The 23,901-nt window shown below is 40.6% G+C and overlaps 1 protein-coding gene across 1 annotated transcript in view; it reads left to right on the forward strand.

Moving 5' to 3' along the window:
• The window catches only part of Crybg3 (crystallin beta-gamma domain containing 3), a 111,067-nt gene that overhangs the window by 74,416 nt on the left and 12,750 nt on the right, over positions 1-23,901 (forward strand). Inside the window, 3 exon segments of the mRNA XM_028879448.2 lie at positions 839-871; positions 6,559-6,668; positions 9,644-9,770. Of these exon segments, the coding sequence (XP_028735281.2) occupies positions 839-871; positions 6,559-6,668; positions 9,644-9,770 (270 nt within the window).

The following is a 23,901-nucleotide window of genomic DNA, read 5'->3' on the forward strand; positions in this document are numbered from 1 at the left end:
TGTGGGCAGACGAGGCCAGAAGCATGTAACAGGATAAGGTTGACTGTGCAGAACATTGTTTTACAGTGGTTAGATTTAGATTCTCTTTGGTGTTTCTGCATGCAGTAAATAAAACACCACATTGCATTTCTACTGATTGTGGAGGGAGCTAGTAGATAGGCACACATACTTGAGGCATCCCGATAATAGAACCAGTTCATTCATTCAGCAGCATTGCTTAGTTCCTCTGACTTGTTAGACACTATGCTGACTCACCAGAGATAAAAGATGAGTATGACTTCCCTGATGGCTCATCATCTCCTAAAGGGAGATTTACAGGCAGCTAATTATAGTGCGGCTAATAAGAAAATTAAGTGTATAGTTCATTCTGGAAGAGGAGGGGGAATGACACTCTGTCTCTGGGGGGTTAAGACCTTGCTGAAGGAAGGGACACCCATGATACCTTATGGGGGTTTTTCAGGCAGAAAGAATAGTCCATTGAGAGGGAGCTGTGTGCAGAATCACAAAGTGTCAAACCCTGTAACCATGGTCAATGAGAAGTGTCACAGAGTGGCCTGGATGTCTGTGCCTTAGTGTCAGAAATTGAGGCCCTTTCTAAAATGATCTGGGTGCTCTTTTTCTCCTAGCTACAGAAGTACTCAAAACTAGTCGTGAATACTAAAATCATTCCAAGAAAATTCCATAGGTTATTTGGGACAGAAGGGGTCATAGGTAGATGAAGGAATTCAGTAAATTGGTGAGACCATGAAAACCTTTTTCTAGGGATATTTTCAAAACCTTCTGAAGCTAGCTAAGATGATATGATGCAATTTTGAAACTATTTTCATATGTCTTTCAGGAACCACTTGGGATAAATGAGCCTCCACATTTGGTATGTTTCAAAATATTCTTCATTTATCATTGTTGGAGTATTTACCAAATCTTTCTCAAATCTTTGTCTTTCCCTAGCTAACTTTTAGTATGTGACAAAGCAGGTTCCCGTTGTACTCCATGCTCTGAGCTCAGGAGTCTGCTTTTTGTTAGTTGGTTTGGCTGGGATTTATCACAGCAGCCTTCATTTCCTCTGACAGAGCTGGTGCTCTGACCACAGTGGCCCCTTGGAACCTGTGCCTGTCTGTCTTTCCTATTGCCCGTCTGTCCGTCCCTGTCACCGCCTCTCTCAGAACCTCACATCACGGTGTTGCTGGAGGAGCAGAGAGCTTGCAGCGGCCCCTCTCTTGCTGTGCTCATTAGTACAGAGGCTTAGAAAACATTGTAACTACATTAGTTTATTTATTTTCTGGGGAGGGCTGTGCTCTCCTGCCGTGGTGCATGTGTATGGCGGTCTGAGGACAACTTGTGGGGGAAGGTTCACTCCTTCTACCATGTAGATTTCTGCTGTTCCCACTCGGGCTTGGTGACAAGTGCCCTTACCCATGGAGCCTTCTCATTGCCCTGTACATGGATTTCTGATACTTGTATGATTTTTTTTTTAAGTTCTAATAACCTTAAACCTCTCTCTCTTCCTCTGTCTGTCTCTGTTTGTCTGCCCCCATGTCTCTGTCTGTGTCTGTCTGTCTGTCTGTTTCTGTGTGTGTATGTGTGTGTGTGTGTGTGTACTGATGATTCAAAAGGTTTTGGATCAGACGCTTAAGGCTAGTGTTGGTTTATTGTCTGCTAAGGTCTAGTAATTGTGTTTGGTTAGTACTTGTAATAATTCTGTGGATTAATCTCATGTATGAAAATAAAACTTGAATTTTCTGAATTCCAGTCAGTGTTATTATCATACAGCTAGAGGAAGAAAAGTGGACATCCTGTAGTTTCTGGTTCCAAGGTCTTACATGAAAGAAGACCTGGATAGGGACAGAAACACAGTGAGAGACAAACACTGCTTTCTCTGTTTCTTTTAACATAACCTAGTTAGGAAGATCCCTGTCCAAAGCTACATGTAGTGATTGATGGCCAGTGACATTCCCTACCGTAACGTGGTGTGAGTCTTCTCAGTGTGTACAGTTTCCATGTTCCTGTCAGGGCCTGCACATTTTCAGTTCAGCTTAGTTTAATCGTGTTCTGCTCACTGGAAGTGCTTTGAAGTTTTTATTATTTTCTAGTTAGCTGAGACCTTTTGAGAACAGTTCCTCCAGGAACACAATTGAGTAGTTGTATTTAGAGACACTTCCTTCCAGAAACTTTATTTTGGATTTTTGGGAATGTCCAGCTGTGGATTTTTAAAGCACATGTTTTTACATGAATCAAAACAGCATGTGTAGATAAAGACATTAACAGGGACAATTTCAAATTCTTTTTTTTTTCTTTTCTGTGTTTCTAGTGCATATTAAACATCCCACTCTTTCTAGCTCTTTTTTCCCTTCCCAACTACTTGCTCTTTGTTTTTTAAAATGAAGTTGTTTGGGGGCAGGTTGCTGGATTATCTTTATAGGGTTTCCAGGTCAACCAGAAGAGGGAAGCGTGGAAGATGCTCAGTGAAATCCACTGTGCTGCTTTTTTTCTAGCTGTGGCTCAGCTATTGTGAGATCAACTTTTCTGACAGGTGTATGATAGCTGATGTTTGGTAATGTGTGTACAAAGCCTCTTTGTTTATACAGCATCAGAGCCTCTGTGTTGGGCCATTTTCTTGTTTATATTTACCTAAACAAAAACAAACAACCTTGGCTGTGTGTAGATGTAACCAACCGTCTTATTAAATAAGAAACACAGAACCAATGTAAAGAAGAAAGCCAAGAGGTCAGAGCTCAGAGCTAAAACCTTACCCTTTCTCCTGCGGTGGTCCTACCTCTCTGAAAGAGACCTACTTCCTGTTTGTTTGTCTTTATATAGTCTTTCTGCTCTGCCTTCTCATTGGTTGTAAACCCAAACACATGACTGCCTCATCACTGCCTGTATGTACAGCCCTCCAGGTCTTCTATGGTTGGTATTGAGATTAAAGGCGTGTATCTCCAATGCTGGCTGTATCCTTGAATATACAGATCTACCTAGCTCTGTCTACCAAGTGCTGGGATTAAAGGTGTGCACCACCACCACCAGGCTCTAATAGCTCTGACCCCCAGGCAACTTTATTTATTAACATACAGTTAAAATCCCATTTCAATACAAATAAAATACCACCATAGGCTGTGTGTTCACATAGGATATTTTTCCTGTCTGAGTAAAGAAGCAGTTACATTTCAGGGCTCAAGTCAGAGAGAGGATTATTCCTCTTATGTTAATTATCTCAAGGAAAACTATAAGCCTTTTGAGAGGGGAAAAATCTAGAAAATGTATAGAGCAATGTACATCATTAGAGTTATAGACATAGGATTGCTGGAGGTTTTGTGAGTATGAAATATACATTTAACTGTTACATTAAAAGAAACCAGCATTTATGGTGGAGGGTGCTTTGCTCTTGAGATGCAGACTAGTCACTAAGTCTGATTACCAACTCAAGGTTTACATAGCATAGTAGAGCTCTCTCCATCATTGGAGATGGCATTTAATTTTTTTAAATTTTTTCCCCCAAACAAAACAAACACTAAACAGAATATGGATTATTGTCACTATCTTTCCGAGTCAGCAGGTATTGAATGTCATAAACATTACTAGATTAAATATTACAAAAGTTTATTTCTTGTCAGGGGAGTTATATTGAGTCAGTATTCTCATCCATTCTGCCTTTTGACATAATCAACTACCTTGGATTCTTAGGACCTTTCTAAAATCTATTTACAAATACTATTGTTTAGAATTTCTGAAATATTGAACTGTTATTCTACATAATTGTACATAATTGTAGCAGAGAAAAAGAAACCAGATAATTTCTTCTGTCACATAAATTAGCTTCAGTGAGCTTTGAAGTGACAGAGGAGTTTATAATGACTTTGCTTGCCGGTATTTCGGGCAGCGGTTCTCAACCTGTGAGTTGCGACCCCTTTGGGGGTTGCCTATCAGGTATTTACATTAAGATACATAACAGTAACAAAATTCTAGTTATGAAGTAGCAATGAAATAATTTTATGGTTGGGCATCACCACAACATGAATTGTTTTGAAGGGCTGCAGCAGGAGGAAGGCTGAGAATCATTGATACAGGGGGATTTTCATACACTCAAGACCAGAGACATCCAGGAAGAACTATTTAAACAAAGAAACCTTGCCTGGATGATCAGGAAGATACGATTTTTATAGTGTATTTAATTGATGTGAGAAACTGATTTAGGTAGAGTATAATTGAAGATGGAAACAGAGGTTTTTGTTCAACAGTCTTCGTGTGTCTATGAAGATGATCAATATGGTTGGGGAAGTATTAGAGAGAGAACTCCTTAGAAATTATCTTAGTGTTAAGATAAATAAAATTACCTTGAAAGTCCCTGCTGGTCCTGTGGGATAAATAGAGCAGGCCATCTGTTTGGTCAGGAATGAAGTTACTGGATTTTTAGTTTGTCAAGTTAGACCCTGTCACATTTTCTTCATGTGTATTGTAAATGAAAATTGCACAGTAAAATATATTTCTGTGAAATCTTAGTCATAAAGTGTTGATAATTTCTGCCTCAAGGCGGGGGGATGGTTCTTAGGAAGAAATATGGTGTGTGTGTGTGAAGAGATATTTTGTCGAGTGGCAGAATTTTCTTTTCTCTCTTCTCTCCCTTCCTGCTTTTCTCTCTCCATTTTCTTGCTTCTGTAAACTCCCATGGAGCAGACTGGTAGGAATGGACACATTCCCACGTGGTCCATGGTGATGCCTGTAGTTTGAAGATAACTCGTATCTTGTTCTTCTATTTGCTTAGTTTCTAAGCAACCTGTCGGGCTGTTTATATATCTATTGTCCATTAAAGTCTAAAGGAAAACACTATAGTGACTTGTATAGCTGTTTTCTACAACCTTAATTTTTCAAAAATGACATCACTTAATTTCATTAGGAATGGAAACTATAACTTAATTATTTACAGCTCCTGAGAACAGAGTTGGCTTCTAATATCTCGAGGATGCTTTTATGGATGGTCCAAACTCATTCTCAGAGCGTTACTGTGAAAGTTGTTCTATTCTGGTGCACTGTTGGGGTGGCCAAAATGAGGTGGTGGTTTTGGTTTACTTAACCATATACTTTCTCATTGTAGAGGTAAAAGAAAAAAATAAACTCAAATATACATTGAACCCAGTTTTTAAATGTTTGCCCCAAAATAATTTATCAAATACTCCGTGTAAATTTAAATTCCTCTGTGTATGAAGATAGACTAATGACTGATGGGTCTCCGAACTGCATTGTCTGAACTGTCCTGCCCCTGCATTATTGGTGTCTAGAATTTGACATTTCCTCACTTCATGGTGAAATGTTGAAGTGTGGTTTTTGTTGTTGTTGTTATTTGGGGGTAAGGTTAAGATTGGACTCATGCATGCTGAGCAAGTTCTATGTTGATAGTAACATCTCTAGCCTGAATGAAAATGAACATTAAACCCATCAATATATGAAAAATAAACTCTATACACCAGAAACACATGTAGTGAATAAGATAGCCGTGAGGTCCATTTTCATGTAGTTTTTCCAGCTTGTTCTGTGAATTTTGATAGTGTTTGCAAGCTGCGGAAAAAGTTTTCTACACTTTCAGAAGTTTTTGCCTCATGTTTTATGAATCTTTACATTGTGAGACATATGTCTTGTTTGGGACTTCCTCTTTTCTTGTCTTGTCTACCGGAGGAGGAGTCTGACTGAAATGTGGTGGATCTTCTTCTTAAGACTGGGAGTGCCTTGGTGCCTGATGCTCCAAGTACAGTGTGGTATCTCAACAGGAAGTCGCATTGGTCAGGGGAGCAGTGGTACTCTCACTTCCTGGCTTTGGCTGATCTTCAATATCAGACCAAACAAAGTCAGGGCAGAATGGGAGTGCCAGGAAACAGATCTGGTTAGAGGACCCTTGGGAAGACGAAGACGGCTCAAGGAGCCTTGTTTCTGATGGCCGCCTGGGCAGGAGAACCGAGTGCAGGTCATTGATCAAGATGCAGTCCTTGCTGCCATGAGAGCATGTCAGTGCAGCGTGCCCCTTGGGACGGGCCAGTTAGAGTCTCCAGAGGATTAGGAAGTATTTAATTATAGAGCTCATTAATTTATTCTTGCTCACTTTTGATTCAAAGCCTCTAGAGCTGCAGCTTACTGTTTTCAAGATCAAAAGGGAATTTTAGTTGGGATTTCATTGTCTGTCTTACTTTGACAAAAAGTCAAGTAGAAATGTAGTATGATATTCATCTGTAAACTGTACATTTAAGATATTCTTACCAGAAAACTGAAGCTGTAACCTGGAAATGTATGACATAGATGCCTCTCCTTCTTCACCGTAAATCAGGGGCTAATCTGATACAGTTTGATACAAAGTATGATGAAAATGATAAATATTGAAATTTCATCCTCATAAACATGTAAGGAGAAATAAAGGCACTTTCAGGAGAATGTCACCATTCTTCACATAACTTCAGTGATAATAAATGAAACATGAATCTAATATCCTGTTGAGCTTTTATGAGTGCATTAAAGTTTATTTGCTTGTGATGTTAAACAGCCATTTCACGGTCAATTACTACTTTGTTCTCACAGCTCAAAGCGTTCAGTAAAGCAGGCTTCCAGGGCGAGTGCATAGACTTTATAAAAGAATGTGCTGACCTGACCTCCTTCTCGCCGTCCTCCTTCAAGGTTCTCCGTGGCTGGTGAGTGTGCTTCTTGACCCCTAAAACCAAATTTCTTTGAAGCTTACAGAGGGCAGCCTTTTTTTTTCCTCTTTTGCCTACAGTTGCTAACTAGTCTATGTTAATCTTGCTGAATTTGTAAATTTAGTTATGCAGAATATAAAATAAAAATGTTGATTATCCAACTTTGGGGGCCTTTTAATGATTTTATTTATCAATATTTTCTTAGATGATTTTCTAAGATTATTTTAATGTTTATGTTGTGTGTTTACTGTACGACAAAATGAAATACTACAAAATAGTCACTACTTATCTCCAGGCAAGATGTATTATTCCTGTTTGTTTAAAATATTTTTATATCTGTTTGACCAATAAGGAAGCTGGATTTGGAGTCAGGGTTCTGGAAGTACCACCATGTCACACCTCAGATCATTTTTGTCACTTAGTCATATTTTCAATGAACTTTAAATTCTTTATTCTTCCGATTCCAACAGCATGGTCAATCTTTTTTGGATATGAAACTGTATGTGATTCCTTGGGCTGAAGCATAGTCTATTGTCGTATAATGAAATATACATGACGTAATGTTTACTAGTTTAGCCGTGTTTAAGTCTGTAGTTTGGTTGCCTTCCCCGCATTTCCAGTGTCCACCTGATAGCACTTCAGAACCCCTCACGCCTGTCAGTTTGCCCGTCTTCTTCTTTGAGCCGGTGTAGATCAGTGCCCCCCATTCCAGATTAGCATTTTCCCTCATCAACCTTTATTCCTGTTGCCGTTGAGGCAGATCAGATTTACCTCCTCCTCTCCCAGGCTTATCCCATTAGCTGCTCTCATATTCCCTACCTGTTCCTTGTCCTTTCCCCTCCACCGATGTTACTCAGCCGTTTGTCTTTTCCATTGCCTTCTGCGCCAAGGCCAGTTGGTAAGTCCCCTCACCTCTGTGGACTTGGCAAACTCTGCCCCTGGTGCCTTACTACCCTGTCATGGTGTCACAGAAGCGAGTAGCCACTGGTTTAACTCAATTGACTAGGAACAGCTGAATTGTGATGAAACTTTATTGATGCACATGGAGATTGGCATTGTGTATGTATCACGAAGTAGCATTCTTTTAATTTTAAAAAGCATTTAAAATTTAAAAAATCGTTTCAGCATGTGGGCTGAATTGAAAAATAAATGCTGGGGCTGTTTTGGTACACAGTCTGTGGTTTCCCAACCCTTGCAAGGGTTGTGGATCTCCAGTAAATGGAGCTGGCCGTTGATATTTATTCATTCCTTAGATATGGTAAAAGCTTACATCCTGGCAGGTCTAGTATATATTATTTCAGTATCACCTGCTTCCCACTGTCCCCTTAAATGACGTTGAATAAGCCTTCACCACTGGAAGTAATTGCTGGCGTTGAATGGATGGCATGTTTGCTCTCCACAGTCCCAAAGCCACCGCCTTCCCAATTGCTCTGCACTTCTCAGTTGCCGGGACACTACTCATGTCCTTTCATTACCTACTTGTCCTCCATGAAGCTGCAGAGTTTTAATACTCATCCAAATACATTCAAGCAGTGTTTTCCTTCCATGTGTCCTTATCACTCTGCTAATTTGATCTTTTCTACATTTGTTACTGTTTTTATATTTGCTCCCAAAGGGTTTGAGGATTTTACAGCACTAAAATGTAAAATCTTGTGAGTTCAGAAAGATTATCTGTCACTCTATTATAAGAGAGGAATATGCAGCAAGGCCCTGAAATAGTTTTCGTACCATTATTGGGTTTTGAGTTTCTTCTCTGGTAAGGTGAAAAAGAAAATGTTCTGCAAGATGATTTTTCATTTATCAAGTAAAAAGAAATGCTGAAGTCTTCCTACAGGAAAATCTTTGTTTTCTCTCCCGATGCTGAAATCTAGGACAAATTAGCCGCATATGTCATGATGTGCCGGAAGTATAAGTATTAAACTCTAGTGAAATGAAAAGAATTTTAGAACCATGGAGATTGTCTGAGCACCTAGTTTTTGTGAGAGACCTGGATCAGAGCCCAGCCTGACTCTTCCCAGCCATGTCACTCTAGGCAGTGGGTCATCCCGGATTCACAGGAGGAAGGATGATAGTACTCTCCTCAAAGGATTCTTTTTCCCTTCTGGTGCTATGCATTGAATTTAGGGTCTCAGTTGTGCTAGGCAGGTGCTCTACCACTGAGCCATACTTTAGTGGATTCTTAAGCACTATATAAGATACTGCAAATGAAGGACTTAGCTTCTTTCCTAATACATTTAAAACCCTTGATAAATGTCGGCAATGAAATATTCATCACACAGAAGAAAATGACAGTGAATTACAGTGCCACCCTGCATTCCAATGGTAATACAGAACTACCTTGGTCTAGGTAAAGTACAGACAGTACTAACATTATTAAATTATGGGCTAAAACATACACCCAAGCTAAATTACTCATAGCCAATAATTTTTCCCTTGGGCTCCTCCTTTAGGAAGAGCATCCTTAACCAGGTTCTTGGTGCATGGTTTATTGAATGTAACTCAACATGAAGGATTCACTTAAAACTTGTTTTCTCTTAGTTGTCTGATATAAAAGTGACAGACTTTAAAACTTATCCCCAAAAATTTAGTTCCTTTGATTAATAATCACCATAATTTGATCCCAGGGTTTTTTACTTGAAGGAACTAAATTTACAGATGTCTTTTTATTTTAGGTTTCAGTTCTACCATTTAATTGGTATATCTTTGGAAAATCACTTTACCTTTTATAAACTTTAGTATAGTGTGTTGGTTGTAGAAATGAACTTATATCTTCAACGTAAGCAGTTATTGAGGACACCGTGACTGATGCCTGGGGTATAGTAAGCAGAAAGTAAGCAAGAATAGTCACTGTTTATCGGCCAGTACTGCCCCACACCATCATGACCTCTGTGCCTTAGTTTCTCTAGCTGCTGATAGGACAACCTTGAGGACAGACGGAATGTGATTTGAGTGTCTTACCGCTTGCTTTATAGTTGGCTCCTGTACTACCAAGAAGATGTTTTCTATCATCAGTGTGTATTGGAAGAAGGCCTCTACGTTGACCTTACTTCCTGTGGCTGCCCGTCGGCTAGAGTCAGAGCTCTCAAGCCCATTGACTATGTGAGTAATCTGCTGAACTCGTGGTTATGAGACATGGCTGTGTAAGGACCTGGGACGCGTGCATTAGGGCAAGGGTTTGAGTCCAGTTGCGCTACTTCCCGGCTCTGTAACTCCAGGCAAATTCATTGTCTCTCTGAGCTTGAGCATGCGTGTCTGCAAAGGAGGCAGCAGTGATTGTATCTCCTTCACAGGATTCTTAAAGTCATAAGTATAATAACATACATGAAAGGCATAGCTCTTTGAAGAATAGTTTATGACGTGACATTAGAAGAAATATTACATGGGAAATGCCAAACCATCAAAACAGGAGTAGTTTAATTATTTGTTGTTAGGAAATTGAGGTTCACTCATTAAATCCAGCCAAGGTGATATGTAGGAATGCAATCTCCAAGCATTAGAGTAATGTAGACTTGTGCTTAAATCTCTTTGGTACCTTTCCTCAGCTTGATTGGAATTGGCAATTTCTCATGTGTTAACTATTAACAAGAACAATAAAATTGACTCTATAAAGCCACTGAAGTATTAAATGAGATGCTCAAATTGTTATAGCTGCTTAATTATAAAAAGGATAGCATGGTTACCTTTACATTGTAATTGAGTCATAGGATAATTTGCTACTCAGGTTTCCAGGGTACATCAAGACATGGAGCACCATTGGCGTTGACTTTAAACTTGGATTTGGGAAGCTGGAACTTTATTGTTTATTCTGTTCACAATTATCTGTGTTCTCATGGAGGCCCATGCTTGTAGAGTAAATAAATCCTTTGCCACAGATGCCTTCAGAAATTTAAGCATCAGAAAACCAGAATCAGCATTCTGGGCTATCAGGTCTAGGCTTCTGTTCTCTAGAGTCTGTGAACAGAAGTGATGAGAGTCCAGGATACTTCAAGGTCCTTATTAAGATGTTTCTCTAAGGACATGTCTAGTCAAAGCTTGAGACATACACAGAGCTGGTGAAGAGCCCTAGATAATAGTGGGAGTGACAGACCTTCCGGCCAGAGCTGACTCCAGGATAATGCCCTTACTCAGCTCCTTTGATCTGAACCTTAGCTGAGTCATCTTGTTTCACTAGGCATTCCTGGAGAGAGTATTCTTGGTACCAGGCTAAGAATAGCATCTTGGCTGAGGAATGAGAATAGAAATAGACTTCTTGATGTCTCTCACTTGTCCAGTGGACACTACTTCAAAAGAATAAGTGGCTCCTAATGCTTTCTGTCTGCCACAGAAATGGTAAGAGGCACAGATACAAAAAACTGTGATATGGTCTTGATGGCATTGAAAAGGCACTGGAAAGCCACCCACATTTACAGGAAAAGGGATTTTATTTGGAAAGGAAATCCCATTGGTCACATCAATAGAGATAATGCTTGGTGTTAATTAACTCAAAAGACAAAAGATGTCCTAAATATGCAAGTACTTTATTAAAAAGGTTTTTGCAAGATTGATTTGGTGAACTAGATCAACTAAATTTTAGCTACTCTGTACAGAAGTAGATCCTAATAACTGGGAATGCTTAAAAGGTGTGTGCAGGACATTTTCTGCCTATCAGGAAGAACTTGGAAAGCTGATTTAGTCACCAGAAGGCTAGTTTTGTTTTTTGTTTTTTGTTTTTGTTTTTTTTTTTTTTTTTTGAGACAGGGTTTCTCTGTAGTTTTGCGCCTTTCCTGGAACTCACCTTGTAGCCCATGTTGGCCTTGAACTTATAGAGATCCGCCTGCCTCTGCCTCCCGAGTGCTGGGATTTAAGGCATGCACCACCACCGCCCAGCTCAGAAGGCTAGGTTTTGAGCATGCTATTTGGTGTAAATATGTATGTCAAAATCAGTGTACCTAAGTTACTGTTCCCTGAAAAAAAGCCATCTCTCTAGGTCCCAAGCACATACAATGTCTGTGTCTCCTTTCCCTGGACAGTCCTAGACCCTGATCCTCTGTTTCCCCAGCCCATCTGCTTTCTTTGTCCCTCCACTGTGGTCTCAGGATAATAGACCTTTTTATATATGTACCTATGCCACAGTCCAGTGTGATTCTAGATTCATTATAGAAAATGTTTCTGTCTGGCTGTGGTAAGTTTACGTGTAAGGTAGTCCATTGGCTTTGCTTTGGATGATAAGCACTGCAGCTTGCAAGGGTATTGACTGCAGTTTCATAGACATATTAAGACTTAGTGTTTGGTACTGTAATGGTATGACACTGAAGAGCATCTTCATACGGGATCAGCATGTCCTACAAATGACAGTTTTATCCAAGCTCACTTCTGTCTGTAAAGATGGATGTTACAGTCTCGAGGTCCCGGGGTATGTAATCTGTATGTAGTGTTATAATAACTTCACAGTGAAAGGAACTTTCTCAACTTGTTTTCACTTTGGTTCCCACTAGTGTGGTCTAGGACAGTCTCTTAATTTATCTGGGTCTCAGTTAACACCTCAGAAATAAACCAGATACAACAAGTAATTTTCAAACCTTTTAGCAGCTTTTAGTTCTAGTGTAAATAAATTTACTAATAATAAATATAGCAGGCATGAAAAAGAATTCTGTCCATCCCTAGTTTTCACATGGTTAGAGGGAATACAGTGTATTAACTTTCACAGAAGCCCAGAATTGTAGTACTTTTCTTTCTTTTTTTTTTTTTTTTAAATATTTTTTTGAACCAGGGTTTCTCTGTGTAGCTTTGGAGCCTTTCCTGGAACTTGAGCTATAGAGCAAGCTGGCCTTGAACTCAGAGAGATCCACCTGCCTCCATCTCCCCAGTGCTAGGATTAAAGGCATGTGCCACCATTGCCCGGCTAATCTTAGTACTTTTTAATACAGGTGTTTATAGATTTTTTTTCATGTCTATCTCAGCATCCACAGAGCAGTTTAGTGACTTCCATTTCAGACTGAGCATTGATTGTAAATGTGTTACGTGTCTTATTGGTGGGCGAGGTTGACTGGATCACCTTTGATGAGGGACATGACTGTTCTTGACAGTGGAGGATGGGAAAAAATAAAAACCAACCACAGAGTCACACAAGATGCTTGTGTACAGATGGGGCATCGTGTGTCTGCTTCTGTCCCATTGCTGAAGCATTTTAAGACTAAGACTCACCAATGAGCTGGGAGAACTGGCTTTTCTCCTCCTCCTCCTCCTCCTCCTCCTGTATTGGTAAAGTTGACAAGATAATATTCAAACAGTCCACCATACCCATAGGAACTCAGGTTGTCTCTGTTGTCAGTTTTGGCAATGACACAGGGAAATTTAAAAATCCTCCGTATAGTCTTTGCTTTGCCCTCGTCACAGAGTCAGTTTCCCTTTTAAGAAAAGGATGTTGGTATTTTTTAGTCAGCCTAGAGGAGTTTGGGTGACCTGTCAAATGAAGAGCATAGTACATGATAGAATATGGTCCTAATTCCCTCTTAGATTTCTTGTAAAAGTTACTGTGGGAAATCCATTGGTTTTAGGTCAGTATCTGAGAAAAGTTATGGCAGAGCAGGTGGTGTTGGGAAAGTGGTTTCATCCGGATCTTGAGGTGTAATTGTGTTCCTTAGTATACGTTTCAAGCCACCTCAATCCAGTTTCTCTGGGGTTGTTTCTCTGTGATGATGGTGTGTTTGGTTGATGTGCTTGGTGATGGGTACCAGATGTTTTCTAAGATGAAAGAGAGCAACTGTTAAGTTTAAAGAAGCTTAAGCGTTTTACTGAAACCATAGCCTTCTATATTTGGAAAGGATTGTATTGGGTGCAGAAGAGTCACCTGATGACAGGAAGGCCATGCACGGTGGTTGTGGCGTGCGTGCAGGCTCTGGGAATAGAAAGCACAACTGTAGTCGGGAGAAGAAAGTTGAAAGGATTTTCCGTTCTGCTTTGATTAGAGAGAAATGTTGAAAGTGATTGAATTCTTTGTAGAAATATTAAGAATATTGCCAAATACTGATGTTATTGAATATTCACTTTACATTTATCTATTTAACTTAATTACTGTGCACCTATCATGTACCCAATTTTTTAGTAAGCACTAAATAAAAGACAAGAGGGAATTAGATAATATAGTGACCTTGTGCCGTGAAATGCAGAAGGCCTCTTCCTCCTTCACTGCACCCTCAGAGTGTTTCCCAGATACCTGTCCGTGGCCACTTTCTCTCTTCCCCGGAGGTTTCTGTAGTGATAACTCCACTTCTCACCTCAGCCAGTGTAGCCAATTCTAGGTCTGTAGCATTGGCAGCAGTTTGTGGTCCCTAACACTTCCGTGAGGTTCGGAGTACATCCTTGGTGGAAGTCCTGTAGCCTCCGTTCCCCTCTTAGATTTGTTCTTTCATCCCCCAGTTCTGTTGAAGCCCGTCGTCATTACTGTCCCTATCTGATAGTACTGCAATCTCCCGTTGACCGAACTACTTTGTGATTTCAAACATCTCATCTGCAGCTGAGTACTAGAGATTATACTATATTTTTTTTTCTGTTCCCTCTCCTCCACTCATTTTCCTCCCCTTAATCAGCTCCAGTGATTCACACTCTCTTCCCAAGGCTACTGTGAAGCCCCATTCATTCACTTTCTCTCTCTGAGCTGTTCTTACTGCATCTTTTGTGCTACCTTCTGGGACAGTCCAGTCTCAGGTCTCCTTCACCAAGCTCTCCCCTTGCTCCCGGCCAGTGCCCTTTATCGTTTTTTCCATTTTGTGCAGTTTTGTGGAAACAAATGCATGTTTTGTTTCCTCTGCCTATGTCCTTTAAGATCTAAATTACATAACCAGAGGTGACTTTACGTCTGAAGCATGTCTTAGTTTGCTTTTTATTACTGTTGCAAGACACCATGACCAAAAGCTACTTGGGGAGGAAAGAGTTTATTTCAACTTAAAACTCTCAGGTCGCACATTATTGAGGAGAATCAAGAAAGGAACCCAAGGCAGGAACTGAGGCAGAGGCCATGGAGGAATGATGCCTACTGGCTTCCTCCTCATGGCGTTGCTCAGCCTTCCTTCTTATGTTCTGGACCCCATGTCTAAGGGGTGGCACCACACACAGTGGCCTAGGCCCTCCCATGTCAATGTTTGATCAAGGATATGTCCTACAGACTTGACTATAGGCCAGTCCTATGAAGGTATCTATTCAATTGAGGTTCCCTCTTCCCAGATGATTCTAGCTGTGCTGGTTGACCAAAAAACACAGGCATGCACACACTTTCACGTAACAACAACAACAACAAAAAACACTTATCACAAGGCAGTTTTTCTGCCCTAAATGGTCATTCTCTACACTGCTAGTTTTTTTTTTTTTTTTGGTTTTTCGAGACAGGGTTTCTCTTTGTAACTTTGCGCCTTTCCTGGATGGAACTCACTTTGGAGACCAAGCTGGCCTCGAACTCACAGAGATCTGCCTGCCTCTGCCTCCCAAGTACGCCACCACCGCTCGGCTGTTGTTGTTTTTAAATATCAGTATCATTAATCATAGCTACTGAACTGTAGTCACCATGAACAAGGTACAGATCATTAAGTTGGTTTTTAATTGTGTGACATTGGTAGTTTGAATGTAATTGACACCCATAATCTCACAGGGAGTGGCATTATTAGGAGATGTGGCTTTGTTGGACTGTGGGTATGGCCTTGTTGGAGGAAGTGTGTCACTCTGGCAGTAGGCCTTGAGGTTTCCTATACTCAGGACATTGCCCAGTGTCTCAGTTGACTTCCTGTTGCCTGCAAGATGTAGGACTCTCAGCTGCTCCTCCAGCACCATGTCTGCCTGCACGCTGCCATGCTCCCCACCATGATGATAATGGCCTGAACCTCTAGAATGTAAGATGTCCCCTCAATTAAACGTTTCCTTTATAAGAGTTGCTGTGGTCATGGTGTCTCTTCACAGCAATACAATCCCCAACTAAGACAGAGACCTATCATCTCCCTCTGCTTAGCCCATGGCCATAAAAGTCAGGACTCCATTTCTTTAATAATTGGGCAGATGATCCAGTCCTGCCAAATATAAACAGGCCGTACCTGTATACAGTCCATTCTTGTTCCCCAGTTCATTACGTAACAGGAACTGTACTTTGGGTTTGTCGTGGGCTTGGATCTCATCCTCTTGAAATGCTCCGTGTAGCTTTGAAAGTTGAAGAGTGATGGGCAAGGTCACTTGCCCTGCCATCTGTTGATGAAGCACTTCAAAGCTAAACAGACTATTTTAAGAATAGTGGGCAGGGACATGAGACTAGGACACCTGAGCAGTTACTGGCTCTTAGAGGAGGTGAGTGTGTGTTCCAGGCTGCCAGGCTGAGACAAGTCATTGTTGGCCCAGTGTCTTGTTGGGTAGCCTGTTGCTACATTACCATGGGAGCAGAAGTCTGCTCCTTGCTTCTCCAGTGTCTCCATGGTGGCGTGGCATTGGAGTTTGGCTTGGTGAAGTAACAATTCTTATCTGGACAACTATAAGCAGAAAAGCCAAGGAGACACGGTAACAAAAGCCTGTAGGAGATGCTGGAATGGAATTATGATTCTGATGACACATACGTCTTAAGAAGATTAGTAATTAAGACAAATTATTCTGTTAGGTACACAGTGTATGTAATATCACTAAATGTTATGGAGACAATTGGCTCTCACATTAAAAATAAAAAACAAAAAACAGTAACTAGAGTCTTTTACTCTAAAAGTAGCCTACACATGGAAAGCAAAATTTACGAATTAAAAGCAAATGCAGGAAATTCTTCCAGCAACACCAGAGCAGGATGGACATCTTTAGACACAGAAAGCAAGAATTAGTAAGAAGATGGGAAAAGGCAAACATGAGTTTAATGTCACTTGTTGTCATGTGTTGCTGTGAGTGAATACCGCAGGCTTGGTAATTTACAAGGAAAAACTACTTGGTTAGCTTATGAGTGTGGAACATGGGAAGTGCAAGATACGGCTGCCTCTGGTGATATCCCTCTTGCTCGCGGGGGCTGCAGAGTCCTCAGGCAGCGGGAGTGGGGTGGGGGTTGTGCACATTGGGTGAGGAACTGAGCTCCCTAGCTGTAACACTCTTGCTGGATTCAGTCCCCACTGCTATGGCCTCATTTAACCTTAGTTACCTCCTGAAGGCCCCTCTTCCAAACACCCGTACTGTGGTGAGTTAATTTTCTTTATACTTCATGACGAAGATTACATTTCAGCACGAGTGTTGGTAGGGACCCAGAAACAGCACTGCCATGATGAATTACTAAAAATGTGGTCACTCAGCAGGAGTTCACTGTCTTGCAATCCTAGAGGACAGAAGTTTGAAATGGTCTCACTGGGGTAAAATTAAGGTGCAGATTGATTTTCTTCTGTAAATCTCTAGGGAAAACATTTCTTTACCTCTTGTAGAGGCTACCAGCTTTCCTTCTCTCGGCCATGCTGGTCTCGGAAGTGCTTCTGCTTCCCGTGGCTTACCTCTGACCTGCCTTGCTTTAAGGACTTTGTGATTATACTTCGGATTACCTCAGTAATCCAGATTAAGATCCTTAAGTCATGTCTGTAAAGTCCCCCTGCTGTATTCACTGACTGCTGCATTAGGATGATGATATGTTTATGTTGTGGATGGTTAGGCATCAATTGCTCAGCCTACCACAGTAATCTACAAATTGAAAGAATAGGCTTGCAGTATTAACTTGTAAAGCTTTTGTGTACAGAATACAAGGAGAGCTCTTCAAAGGAAGTGAAAAAGTCAACAGAGGATATAGATCCACCATTTATAGACAAGGAGAACATGACTTAGGTCATGCAAAGGATTAAACCTCAAGGATGATCACAGGAATACAAATTGGAACAGTAATGAGACACTGTTACCTTACTTTAGATATAAGCACTTAAAATGTGACAACAGCAAAATTTGGTGTAACTGCAGAATTTTTGAAAATGTCGTTGGTGGACAGGAATTCACTGCCTTACCATCGTGGAGGCCTGCAAATTAATGTGATTAATCGCATGCAGCTAGGGGGAGAAGTGCAGTTACAGTGGGGGCAGTATGAAGGTGTGTGTTGTAATACTGAGAGAGAAAACAGTAGCACATTCAAATACGAGAAAGTGCACAGCATAGCGCTAGCAGCAGGCAGCTGTGCGCATGAACAGTGGCGTTCCAAACACCGCAGGCAGGAGAAGCAGCCCACCACTAGGAACTCCGAGTTTAAGTTTAGGTATACTCAATACATTTCATTTACTTACATTTTTGATACAAAATTTTGTATATTGAACTCTCTCATGTTGGCCAAGCATTAACTACCAGAAATCTGGTACATGGAGGAAGGGGGATGGGGGATTGCTACAAGTAATCTCTAATTTTAGTTAGCCTTTTACTAATTTTAAACAAATGAAATTTAGAAGAATATAAGGGTTTAAATGTGATATGTGATCACATTGAGTGGCTAAATGCTAACAGACTTTCTTAGAATTTTACTATTTCCTGTTATTCACGTCATCCAACTTGACATAATATTTAATAAATATTTCCTATTATCAAAAATTTTGTATATTTTTAAATATTTTATTATATGTTGCATTAAAAAATGAGATAAGTTTGATAGTTTCATCTTCAAGGAAGTTTAAATACTAGTACCCTGATTTGATCATCTTACATTGTACGTACAGCGAACCTAATAAATACGTACCTTATTTGCCAATGAAAGTTAGAAAAATACAATGGAAAATCAAGATGATACTTTTTGGACCTTGGATGGATGGTCATGGTATTTGCTCTTTTTGAAGTGAAGTATAACTTACTGAAAAGGGGGCTGCCTACATGGAATAGTGAAGCTTATTTTTCTAAGATAGTGCAGAGGGCTTGTAGGAAGGGTGACTGTTGGCGTCTGTCTCGGCTAGCTCTTGGCTAGCTCTGACGCCACCGTTGACACTTACCTGAATGTACCCAAGTGTGTGGTTTTTCTCTAGGTCTCCACTTTCTGAGCTACTAAGGGTGAAGATGAAATGAGCTGGTGCTTCAGCCTGATAGTGCAGTGCCGAGCGATGGGGTCATCCAAAATTAGGACTTGCTAGGCTGAAGGTGTTAATAGACTTTTGTAGCCCAGAGACTCATATTAGAGTCTTTTTAAAGGTTTATGAGCCTTCTGTTCGATTATCGTCATTTCATGTAGCTTTTCCCAGTAGCTTGGCATTGCTTTGGAAGTGACTGGTGTTTGGGCCACACGTTACAGTTCATGTCACTAAGTTAGTTTGGTTGCGCTTCCTTGTACACTGGATCATTGGGCAAATATTTGGGGAGCTTAAGTTGTTGTTCTGTACAGATAGAACTGTTCTCAGTGTCTAATACTTTCTAAGTAAAAAATGCTATGTTTATAGCCTCACCAGTTAGTAAGCCTTGGGTTCGTCAGCACATTTTCCCTGGAAACAGTGATTTGAAAGCTAAAGAACTGACGTGTACAGTGTCAAAGTATGTCATATATTGGTTCTTAGGAAGTTAAAATTGGCACTGAGACTTAAGCTTCTCATACACTTACACTGAAGGTCTGACGATGTGATTGTAGTTCTTCTAGCAGAGTCCATGCACCTCGGTCTCAGCCTTCAGATATACTGGGCAGAGGTGTGTTTGTATGTAGAAAGTTGGGATCTTTGATGTTTACCAGCTGAGCATGGAGAAGCTCCATGCCTCAGGCAACCTCACACTTGCTGCCTGCTGGGGTTCGGCATCATAAAATGATTGGTACCCAGAACATTTTAGAGCAGTAGCAGAGGGATTAGGAATACAGCTTCAGGGGCCACGGACACGGGCTCCGAACCCGGCCCCTTTCCTCTGTGACCTGTGCCTTGACCCCTCAGCTGCAGAGTGTGGATGAAAATAGTACCAGCATCAAAGGCAAACCTTAGAGATTAAATGTGGATTCAGGTCCATGTCCCTAATGTGAATGTAGTTTCGGATTTGGACTTTTTCACATTTAAAAAAGAATCTAGTTTTTATATATGGTGTTTAAGAAAACAGTCTGCAGATTCCAGAAAGCATTCTGTAACTAAACACATTTCTGTTTCTAGAATGAAATTTATGCCTCGATATAAGCTGAGTAAATATTATAAATATACTTTGTTTATTCAGGTTAAATTTGTTGCCAAATAAGTTAGGGAGAAAATTTGTTTTAGACCCTCATTATCATAGAAAGATGAATATATACTTATATATGATATGTATCATATATATACATATATATATATACTGAGTTAGACACTTAGAGCATTAATAACAAACAAGCACTTATGGAGCAATGGTAAATATTACTCTTATTATCTCAACATATATTAATTGATGGGACAAGGAGGAACAGTGTTTTTTTTTTTCTAATTTAAATTTTCACTCAAATGAATTATTCAAACATTCTTTTTCTTTCATAACCTGCCCACACACTCCTCTTTGAAACTGTATCCACTTTGCATGGCTTAGACTTGACCTGGCAGGAATGTCTTGTTACTGCTCACTCCCAAGAGGAACCTTTAGCCCCAAGTGGTTGGCTCTCTGCTAATTTAACATGGACCAGAGCCATGACATTTACAGAGCTCAATTTGTAATTAAATTCTTGTGGTTTCTATTGTTCTTATAAAATACAGATTCTTCTGTCATCTTCAGTGTTGAATACTTATTAACTTTTATATCTTGCTATCTTCAAATTTGGGAAATGCATCAGCACATAGACAATTTTTAAAAATATTTCTTGAACACTCTTCCCAAATAATAGTCCAGGTCAGCACCATGTTGCCCTTCCAAATCTTCTAATGCTTTGAGTACACACGTGAATCAGTTTTAAGTATACATTTACATATATTTATAAAGGAAACATTTAAATTGAAACAGTCCAAAACTTAATAACTCACACATAGACATGTCTGCTATATCAGATCTCTAGAAGAGGGATCTTTGAGTTTGGAAACAATGGGTGCTCTCAAGTGAAAAGTGTGCCAGGCTGGACTAGATGATGCCCTTTGACTGTCAGAAGGGAAATAGGTCATTTTCCCAATTTGCTTTGTTGGTCATTTCTCTTACTTGGATAATGCTGCCAGGCTGTACTGTGCTGCCACTTGCTCTCCTTTAAAGTATCCTTTATTGATTCATATAAACTGTTACAAACCCTTTTCAAAACATTATCTCAGTTATTTGGTACATTTTCCCTCAACTTCCCTATATCATTTCAAATAGAGAAATCATTTTTGTGCCCTCAGACTTTCCATCTTCTTTAAGATAAAGGCGGTGGTGGCACATGTCTTTAATCCCAGCACTCAGGAGACAGAGCCAGGTGGATCTCTGTGAGTTCGAGGCCAGCCTGGTCTACAGAGCAAGATCCAGGACAGGCACTAAAACTACACGGAGAAACCCAGTCTTGAAAAAGAAAACAAACAAACAAAAAAGATAAATTTCTGAGATATTAACTTGCTAGAGCTAACAGATTTGATGGTGTTTGAGCTTAAAGGTAGCCTTTTCAAAAATGCCTTAGCGGGTATCTTTAAAAGTAGAAGGGCCGGGCAGTGGTGGTGCACACCTCTAATCCCAGCACTTAGGAGGCAGAGGCAGGTGGATCACAGTGAGTTCGAGGCCAGCCTGGTCCACAGAGTGAGTTCCAAGACAGCCAGGGCTGTTACACAGAGAAACCCTGTCTCAAAAAGCAAATACAAAAGGACAAGGGACATAGACACTACCCTGTTTTACTTAGAATAATGCATAGAATTTAAACTACATTCTCTTGTAGGCTTTTAACTTTTTTCTTGTGGGTTACAAATCTCACTACATAACTATCAAACTTTTACTGTCTTGTCACTTTTTGCATAAGAGACTTTCCTGGAGAGAGTTCCCAATGGTTGGTTCTGAACCCTTTCGAGGCTCCTTGCCTGTCTGTCTGCCCTTCTCTCTCAACCATCGCTCATCAAATAGATGTGTGGACAGAGGTTATCTGAAATGCTTCTTAAAAACCTTTAACATAAAGATATTGAAAAAGTCTCAACAGTCAATCCAGAAGTTTCTTTTGGACTTTAATTAGCTCATTTTAATCACTTTTTATTACATCAACTATTGGAATACTTCTAATTTTTAGTTTGTAGATATCAGGGGAAGCAACCAGAGAATTGAGAACCTGGTGACTAGTGATGAATTTCTCCTCCTAAGTCAGTAAGTTGTGTTCATGGAGGGAAGACCAATGCGTCTGGGTAGTAGTTCACTTTAAGTTTGTGGTCTCTGTACAATAGGTGATTGCTGACTTCTGCTGTCTTCTGATACCTAGCTCTGCACAGTCTAATCCGATGTGCTAGCCACATGGTTATTTAAGTTTAAATGTAATTAAATGGCTCTAGCTTATTGTCAGATGAACTACATTCTAAGTGTACAATAGCGACATACCTCTAGTAGAGCCATATTGGACGGGGCAGATATACACTACTTCTGTTGCTACAGAAAGTTGTGGAAAGAGTACAAGACTTGATTTCTAGGCCCTTGGGCTCATAATGTAAGAATACTTATATATTCTCTGTGTCTAGCGTTGAGGGGATTTTCTTCCCCCTTCCACATCAGCATGTCTGTTGGTGGTGTTTGGGCTTGTTCAGGCAGCCACGTCAATGAGACTACAGGAACTGAAGAATGCTGAGAACAGGAGAAAGAGTTCCCTGGGTAGTGCTCCCAAATGGGTTATCTAATACCAAGATAGCAGCCTTGAAATCATATTCATCCAAGTAACATTATATCGACCGAGCAGGTTATATTTCAGAAGTATAGTACATCCCTTTCAGTGAGACCCATCCCCTCATGGGCCAATCTAGCAGGAGGTTCTGAAGTAATATGGACCATGAGATTAAATTTCTTACTCTTCCCCTCAGCCATCCCTCTTGTCATCCCTCCTTGAGCCTTTCTGTTCATTAGGACTTTGTGTGCTGCCCATAAGCAAGTGCCTAGACCCCTATGCTGGTTGTCCACATTATTGTTTCTAAAGAGGAATATATATAGACCCACCCTTTGTTGACATTGACTCCTCAGCCCGGATTCTCTCCTCATGTGACACACCAGGAAGACAGTTCTCACCAGGTCACCATCATGTCCTCACTGGCTAGCTGACACAGCCTCACTGCTGTCTCCGACTCAGCAGCATTGTCTTGTAGTGTGAAGGGCTCTCTTCTCCTGGTCAGTCTGTCGTCCCTCCCCACCTGTCCCCACCTGTATATCAGTCTGTACAACGATAGTCTCCTCCTGGTCTCTTCTCTCAACTCTGGCTTTGGTTACTATACAGCTTTTGGGACTTTTCAAAGGCACCAGGGCCTCTCTCTGCAGTCCATGTCAGAGTCTAGCATATGTCCCACGTCTCCCCCCCACCCCCATTTATCCTTCTTCTAGTCTAGGATGAAGACTTCCAATTCTAATATGTTCCTAGGTCTTGTGCAAGGTTTTTCTACAGATTTACTTGTAGATAACAATAGGTACACCAGTACTTCCAGTTTTACTTTTCTTTTAAGATGTGTGTATACATGCACCTATGTGGGCAATAGAAGCCAGCAGTTGAGTGAAGTACCTTCCTTTTATCACTTTCCACCTTGTTGAGACAAGGTCTCACCAAACTCAGAATTTACTGGTTGTCTAGACTGGTTGGGCACAACAAGCTCCAGTGATCTCTCTGTTCCCACTCTCCCAGCACCAGGGTCACGAGTGTGTGCTACCAGGCTCAGCTTTTGTGTGGGTGCCGGGGATCCAGATTCAGGTTCTTAGGATTGCACGGCAGATACGTTACCAGTTTAGCCGACCCCCACCCCACTCCACCTTTGCACGTCCCCTCCCAGTGTGTCCATTTGTTTGCCTTAGCATACCTACTTTATCACTATTCCAATTTTCCTGGTTTTGCCTTGTGTCTAAATCTCACACACACACACACACACACACACACACACACACACACACACACACACACACCCCTCTCCACATCATGTCTGGTTCTCTTTCTGTTTAACTGCAAATATTCTACCAGTATATTGGCACTATTACTTTCTGTCTCTCTATTCTTTATTCATGCTGTTGCCAGGTAAATTTCTCGTGGCCATATTAAGAAAACCCCACAAAAACACATACATATATAAATACATTAACAATAATTACCAATATATGTTTCTGAATAAAATTACCAGGGTTCAAAATAAAAAATCCGCAAAAGGCCCATCTAGTAAAAGCTTTTGTTCCTCTTGTGCCC

The sequence above is a fragment of the Peromyscus leucopus genome, chromosome 12, assembly GCF_004664715.2.
Source record: "Peromyscus leucopus breed LL Stock chromosome 12, UCI_PerLeu_2.1, whole genome shotgun sequence".
Classification (NCBI taxonomy): Eukaryota; Metazoa; Chordata; class Mammalia; order Rodentia; family Cricetidae; genus Peromyscus; species Peromyscus leucopus.